Source organism: Lycium barbarum, chromosome 11 (genome assembly GCF_019175385.1).
Source record: "Lycium barbarum isolate Lr01 chromosome 11, ASM1917538v2, whole genome shotgun sequence".
Taxonomy (NCBI): Eukaryota; Viridiplantae; Streptophyta; class Magnoliopsida; order Solanales; family Solanaceae; genus Lycium; species Lycium barbarum.
The window spans coordinates 107,231,704-107,239,740 of record NC_083347.1 but is presented as its reverse complement, the minus strand read 5'-3'; the positions used below and the strand labels follow the sequence as shown (position 1 = coordinate 107,239,740).

The following is an 8,037-nucleotide window of genomic DNA, read 5'->3' as shown; positions in this document are numbered from 1 at the left end:
GTATTTTACACCTTTAAATTAATCGAATTAAAATTGAAAGTATCAACTGATGCTTAAATATTTCTATTGTTTTATCTCAAAGAGAGGAAAATAGTTTTCTTTTAAACAAGTCTTCTCTTTTAAAAAGTATTAATAAATTTTCGTAGCAAACACGAATATAATAAAGTTTTAGATACGGAACACAAAACCCATGCTTCGTGTATATATATTATCACTATCCAAACACAATTACATATACATAGATACACTATAATCTAAAGTGTTGGACCCGTGCGCAGCACGGGCATAGGCCATCTAGTTATAATATATATACTCACATACACACACATATAACCTTGTCATTACTAAAAAATTTAAATAACATATATATTTTTTTTTTGGATGGCGTAAAAAATTTGGCGAATTGCTAGCGTATATAAAATCTTAACTGCACTCTGTCACATAATCATAGAGAAAGATGTCGATCCTACGTAGATTGATTTACTTATTATACAAATGTTCCATGTTTCTTATTTTAATTACTATTTTGAGAAAATAAGAAAGAGCTGAATGTTGAATTAACTACATAATTAAGAGTTGGAACTTCAGTTGTAGTAATTATCTATCACTTTCATCTAAAGTTACCTCAATCAGACCCCTAAAAGATAGTACTACAAATTAAGAATTAGAAGAATTATCCCTAACAAGTTTTCACACTCACTGTAACCAAAGGTGAAGGTCGTCGAAAATATAAGTATTCGTCAGCCTTTTGTATCAGTCTTTATCACTATACTTTACTTCCTAGTATTGATTTTGACAGCAATTGGATCAGAACAGTATGGACAATTGCCAAACAAAACATCAAACGACCTGTAAAAAAAAATAAAGCAGATGAATGTGATAAGACAATTGAAAATTTTACGAAAATTGTACGTCTCCTCAGTTAATGTAATGAAAGTAACAAAAGCCAAAGGTAACAAGCTGTTGAAAACACAAAAAAGAAGGTTTAATTATTCCAAAAGTTATACAAGTTTCACTTTTACTCTTTTCTATACAATTTTTATATGTTCCTCACAAACCAAAACAATGTTTTTAGCGCCTCCATTTGTTCCCAAATTAGCACTAAATATTCTCGAATTTAACTTTTTCTTAAGAGTCGCATAAAAAGAAATTGAGAAATAGAACTCGAGTTTATGAAAAGAGTGAATATATTTTCAACGGAACATAGAACAGTATGACTTACCTACGAAAGCTCATGCAAGATAGAATTTTTATGCCTGCTTTTGAAAAACAGTGTCTCTTCAGACTTCACTATAATTAGTTCAAGAATAATCTTCTTTAATTAATCTCTCCTTCTATGACTTAGCTTTTCTGAAATTCTTAAGTACTCGGAGACATTTCATTAGCTTCTCTTCCAATCGACGATATCTTTTCCTTTCCAAAACATTAATTTATATGTTTCAATTTGTTTACATGACTGCATTAACTTGGCCTGGCTAGATAATCAACTAAAAACTTTTCCCTCCAATGCTGACGGATGATCATTAAAGCTTAATCCTGGACTCACAGTACAGAGTGACAAAATTTTAAGGATATGTTATCAACAACAACAATATACCCAGTGTAATGCTACAAGTGAAAAGGATATGTTATCATCACAATCAAAATCAAGATAGGAGAGATCAACGTACTGTCTTGTTGTTGTGATGGAACGCAACCAATCTTCAAGGCAAACGCTGTGGAAGGCCCTACTGCAGTTGTTATTTTCACATGTACAATCAGTGCCACTTCCACTCTTAGCACCAAGTTCATCATCTGGATTCACATCACCAAGTCAATGCCATATCCACAAAATATCAGGGGCTTTTCTCATATTTGGCCCGTCGGCCGACATTAATCACGGGGGCTAGCCAAAATATACAAAATCTATACACTATTATGTATATTATATACATATTTTTTGTATACAATATGCATATTATATATATATATATATGCATATATATATATATATATATATATATTTATACTTAATATACAAAACCATTCTTTTGAGCGGTCCAAAAATGTAATTATCCCTAATATCAATGGGTTTATCTTACGGTTATAGGATTACCAATTGGAAGATACTGTGCATAACAAATGCCACATTCAATTTGTGGATCAGTTTTCTGAATGCTTGGAGGTCCATGAAGTTGAATATCCAATACGTGTGCGAGATTCTCAGAAAAAGGCTTGTCTCTCATCCTGTGAATAAAATAGAAATCTCAGTTGATGGGACATCATAACAAGGAACAAGCAAAATCTCAGCAGAAGTTAAAAATCCCAAGCTTGAATGTGTCGGAATTCGAACCCTAGGCACATCAATTTACCTTTCGAAAGAGAAATTCAGAACGAACTTTACCACCCAGCCCCCAATCCCTTAATCTTTTTCCTGATAAATGTTCAAAACACCAATCATACAGAAAATTCCACATTATAGCTAGTAAAACCTCCTCCTTTCAAAAGGGAGATTGAGTGACTCTTACCGGCCCATCTACCAATTCCTAAATCTTTTTTCCGAATATTGTTCAAAATGTCAAACGTAGAGAAAATTATGAATAGCAAGTTGAACCTCCTCAACCATTCAAAAGGGAAATTCAAATATCCTTACCCACCAATCCCCCAATCCCTTCATCTTTTTTCCTGATTAATGTCCAAGCACCACCAATAGAGAAAATTCCATGTATTGGCAGCAAAAACTAAGTTCAGAAGAATATGGCTAAAATGTTCCCCAGATTTTTACACATGAAACACCAGATAACAGAGAAATCGACAATAATTCTTGAGAACTCCAGAAAAATTGTTGAAAGCAGTTATTTTGAGCAATTTGAAACAACAGCATCAGCATCCAAATGTAGACAACGATAAGGACCATGAAATTGCAGCCAGCACTAAAAGCAGAACGTGAAATACCATCTTTTGCAGTTTCTCCTCCACATCGCTCTCAATCTCTCCACCTCCGAATCCGAACCAAGAAAGCGACAGCTAGAAGAACTTTATATCAATTTATAACTCATTAAAGATAAGAATACTTATAAAAGCTGCTGGTTTCTATTAACACTTACTCTGGTACGGATGTGGGATCATTAGCATCTATAGACAATATGATGTTGCAGTCATTACCTATAATAAAAGCGAATGGATATCAATCAGGTCTGTGGTGGTAAAGGGATATTGATCAACATGTAAATAAGCACATACTTATATTAAGTTGGCGATGTGACAAAGCACGTTGAGGATACCGTAGATCAGAAACCAAAAGCGAGTGGTCAATGTCATCCATTAGATTCCAAAAGTCCTGAAGCTTCTCAAGATGCTGGATCCAGTAAGAAAAATATATGGTAATTATAGCAGAAAATCACAATCCATAAACGTCGTTAAATTACACGTGCCTTTGGTGGATGAAATAATCAATAGTAAATCATAAGTTACAAAGCAAATGCAAATGAAGGGAGAGTAACAACATGTTGAAAAGAAGAGATAATTACAGTCAAATGCCTTTCGGTGATCAATTTACAAAATAGCTATAAATGTATAGGTTTTGTATATTTACGTCTAAATAAGCATATAATATACATATAATCAGTGTACATATGTTTTGTATATTTTGGCTAGCGCCCGTAACTAATTTCGGCCGAGGGGCCAAAATGAAAAAATCCCAAAAAAGAATACACAATTACCTTCTGAAACTGTTGGATAACATCTTTCAGTCTTGAGTTAATTGACCATTTCAAATTGAAGAGATAAGGCACGTCCTGGGGAATTATCAGTAAATTAGGACATTGCCTAAAGAGTGGAAGGCTCTAGTATCTGAAATTTGAAGGATGCCAACCGCTGATATTGAAGGTGGATGGTTAGGATATGTTCCATCCAAAGTTATCTGCACCATGTGCACTCTTCCCTTCTTGTCCCTAGCACACAGAAAAAGCTTGAGAGTTTATTGCCCAGCAAGGTAAATTGTGGTCTTCCACTAGCTGTGATTTAAAAACCAAGTTCCATTCTACATTTCTAATTTGTTAGGGCCCATAAAATAGCAGCTTTCTGCTTCTAACTACCCTTCCTTTCCCTTTTCTTTTATCTTATAGTGGAATGGCTCGGTGGCTATAGCACTAAAATCTATAGTACATAATGTTTTATTGGAAAGAGGATAATTGTAAATTTTCTTCCTTTTGGGGAATATTTTTCATTTACCTCCACATGATGAAGTAAAGGTGATTTACTTCCTTATCATCCAACTTTGCAAGAGTTGGAAAAGCTCATATGGAGGGGTTGGATTAGGAGTGGCAAACAGGCAGGTCGAATCGGATATGGGCGGGTCGAAAATGGGTTAAACAAAAACGGATGAAATATCTGATTCACCCATATTTAAGACGAATAAAAAATGGGTTAACCAACGGATAATATGGATATCCATAGTTTCAAGAACAGTCGGGTTCTAAGAAAACAAGCTTAGACTCCCAGAAAGCAAGAACTCATGAAAAATAACAAGCAGACAAACGGGTATTGATAATATGGATATCCATATTATCTATCTAGATATCCATTTTTTAGCGGATAATATACATACTTAATTCATCCTTTAAATGGTCAGTTTATACAACCCATATTTAACGGGTCGGATTGGATGGTTACTTGTTTTTTTAATGATTTTGCCTGCCCTAGGTTGGATACTCTCTATGTTACTTTCTTATTGTCTAATTTTGCAACATCTGAAAACTGACATACAGGGGTTGGATAGCCCTCTATTTTTTCCTTTTTCTCCTCTTATACTTCCTGACCAAACAAGGGAAATAAACTGTACACTCTTATTCACTTAACCAACACCTACACTTCCTCTTTTTGACCCAGTCCTATGTTAAAAGATAAAAAACGACTTACACGACGCGAAAGCTGAGAAGTCTCATATCTTCCCCAAATTTAACAAGGTGCTCCCATCCTATCTCTTCTACCTGTAGATACAACATAAATTCAGAAAGAAAATCCCAAAAAACATTTGCCTAAAGCATATTCACACAAAGAATAAACCATTCAATCAATGTCTCTAATATACAACGATGCTACCACCATAGTAGTTCCAAAGTTGCATATAATAGCTTAATTCAGAAACTGAGCAATGTCAAACACAATACAAAAATTGCCGAGAAATTTTATTAAAGGCAAACATATACTTCTGATCATTGTCAGCAATAAAACTCAGAATTTCATAAAGCCACTGGGAAAGGTTAGGAACATAATAGCTAAAATTTAACATCAATGTAACTCTCGGGTGGGTAAACTACCCCTTTGTTAGTAAAATGAATTCAAAAGCTATGCAGTAGCTCCACCTTCCCACTCCCCAAATAAGAAAAGAAGGTAATGGAAGCACAAAACATGGGGCTTTTCTCTCCATTTCAAATTTCAAGGCCCTCTTCCCATTCTGCTTCTAGAAAAACATAATACAAGGGTGTTTGGCTAAGCTTATAAGCTGGTCAAACTGGCTTATAAGTACTTGTTAGCTTATCTACCCATTCGGTACATACCAAAGTGCTTATAAGCCAAAGGCCATAAGTTGGTGATCCCGAACTTATGGCTTTTCAACTTATTAGCACTTTTGGTTTGACCCAGTAGTTTATTGTTTCCTCAATATTTCCCCCCTAATTCTCTTAATATCTTTCCCAAAACAAAACTCGTAACTTGCTCTTCACTCCTTATCCATCGTTCCTCCTTTTTTTTTACACGGAAACTTCTAAATTTCTAATTTTTTGCAAAATATTAAAGAGCACTTAGTTATCCTAACAAAAGAACAGTTTATTAGCACTTTTTTACCAATCACATAAACTGCTTATTAACTGTTTCAGCATCTATATCCAAACACGTAACTGCTTATTTATAAAATCAGTTTTAGCACTTAAAAATGCTAATCCAAACTAGCTCTAAAGTACTTACTGCAATAGTATAGGAGAAAAGAAAGTCTACCAAAAGGCTTGTTTCTAATAGTGCAAAACTTTGAACACGATAGACACATGAATACGTGAATTAAATTCATCACCAAAAACAAAAGGTGTATTATAAAATACATTCTTCAATCTTAAGAGTTGACTGATACTACATACCTCTGAATATATCCTGCGATAAAAAGATGATGATTTGGCTAGTTCTTGGCATCTTTTTTGCTCTGCACAGTCCTAGAAGTATAGAACTCAGATATAACTCAGTATCTTGCACTCAATAATTTCATCAGTTTGGGGAAAATGAAAGTTGGTGCTTACCATTATAATAGCCTTGACCAAATCTAAATTGAATTTTCAATGTTCGATACTAATGCCAGCCGCCTATCGATAATATTCAGCATTACTTTTTCACTTTTGCTGAAAATCAATTAGAAAAAGGGCTAAAGACGAAATTCCTCAACGGTAGCTAGAACAATTTCTATACGTAAATTTCGTGCTCAAGAGTTAAATTGCAAAAGTAAGGAAATAAGGTACCATGGAATTTTATACCTACTGGTTTTGGGTGAAGTGCACAGCGAAAATGATCAAAATGGTTAATGTATGGGTGTTGGATTATTTTGATCCTTCATGTAACATGTATAGTCCTTAATGTTTGGGAAAAGGTACTAATAGCTTTGGTCCTAAAGTTTAAAACTAATGGATCCATTACAATTCCTTTATACTTCGAGGAAGTTTCTTAGGAGTTACTCCCTCAATCCCAGTTCACGTAACATAATTTTTTAAAATTTGTTCTAAAAAGGGTCGTGCTTTTTTATTTAAAGATAATTTTACTTTTAAATTTTTTATTCATTCTTAATGAGATGATTTATAGTCAGACAAATATCTATTACTTGTTTTACATTATAAATTTTTTAAAAATTCTTCTTTTTTAAATTTTGTATCTAGTCAAATATCATCATATAAATTGAGACAAATAAAGTATTAAATATAGAATATGATATTCTTTTTTAAATGTACTAAAATAAAAAGTAGTAAGACACAATAATTAAAACGGTGGGAGTAGTAAGTAGTAATCATTGTTATCCATCGTTTCATAATGTACTATATATTGTATTGTATTGTATTCTATATTGTATTGTTTTATAGATACAATGTTTGGGTATAATATATCATTTGATGTTGTTTAATAACATTTCTATTGTTTGGTTTGACTTTATGGTACTGTATTGTAACTGATAAGTTTACTAAGATACCGTAAACTATTGTAAATATTAAATTTATTAGTAATAATTACTAAAAACGTAATTTAACACAAATTATTTCTGCTAATTTGTCACAAATTATGTCTTGTAAATATATTAAGCTGTTAAATTCATGTAAATTTTAACAAAATTAATGAAAAACATGTTATTAATATTAAAAATAATAATAAGTACATTTTTTTCATTAGAAGTTCCTTATAAATCCAATATAGAAGCAGCAGTTTGTGCACTTCTCCGATCTGACATTCCAATTCCAAAACTTTTTCATTTCTCGTAGCATGCTTGCATAAACGAACAAAATAACACTTTTTTTTTTATTTGACGATTAATAATTAACTGAAATTTGTAAAACTTTTTTTTTTTTACCAAAATGTAGAAGAAGACAGAGATAATAATTTTTTTTTAAAAAAAGGAGACAGAGATAACGAAAGAAAATGAGAGCAAGCAAACTCTAAACCTAGAAGGAGACAGAAGAATGAAGAATAAAGAATGAGAAAAGACGTAGGGTTAGATATTGAGTTAAATAATATAGGGTAAATGGTAAAATAGGATAATGAAATATTAAGTAAGGACATAATTGGAAAGAGAAATTAGGTAATAATGGGATAACACCAAATCGGTTGTTACATAAAATGGAGCTTTTCATTATTACGTAACGACAGAACTTAACAATATGATACATTACATTTTAAATAAGGGAAAAGGGTCAAAAATGTCCCTCTACCTTGGTAGAAATATCCTCTGTTACAAATTTGTGTAAAAAATACCCCTCCCATCATTAAAGTTTTCAAATATACCCCTATCTTAACGGAAATCCTCAAATC

General features: G+C 32.6%; 1 protein-coding gene across 2 annotated transcripts; it reads right to left on the bottom strand.

Annotated features, from left to right (window-relative positions):
• Positions 1-569: 569 nt before the first annotated feature.
• Positions 570-6,645, bottom strand: LOC132618760 (uncharacterized). Of its 2 annotated transcripts, none has more exons than XM_060333765.1 (12): positions 6,501-6,645; positions 6,270-6,368; positions 6,114-6,185; positions 4,900-4,970; positions 3,854-3,932; positions 3,702-3,776; positions 3,223-3,337; positions 3,087-3,144; positions 2,935-3,006; positions 2,096-2,226; positions 1,671-1,794; positions 570-849 (listed from the first exon to the last, which is right to left on the bottom strand). In XM_060333765.1, exons 2-12 carry the CDS (start codon positions 6,270-6,272, stop codon positions 774-776), a joined length of 876 nt encoding a protein of 291 aa, XP_060189748.1. In that variant the 5' UTR covers positions 6,273-6,368; positions 6,501-6,645; the 3' UTR covers positions 570-773. The 2 variants fall into 2 exon arrangements, with proteins under 2 accessions (XP_060189748.1, XP_060189749.1); XM_060333766.1 differs by having other exon boundaries at positions 6,505-6,641.
• Positions 6,646-8,037: the final 1,392 nt, after the last annotated feature.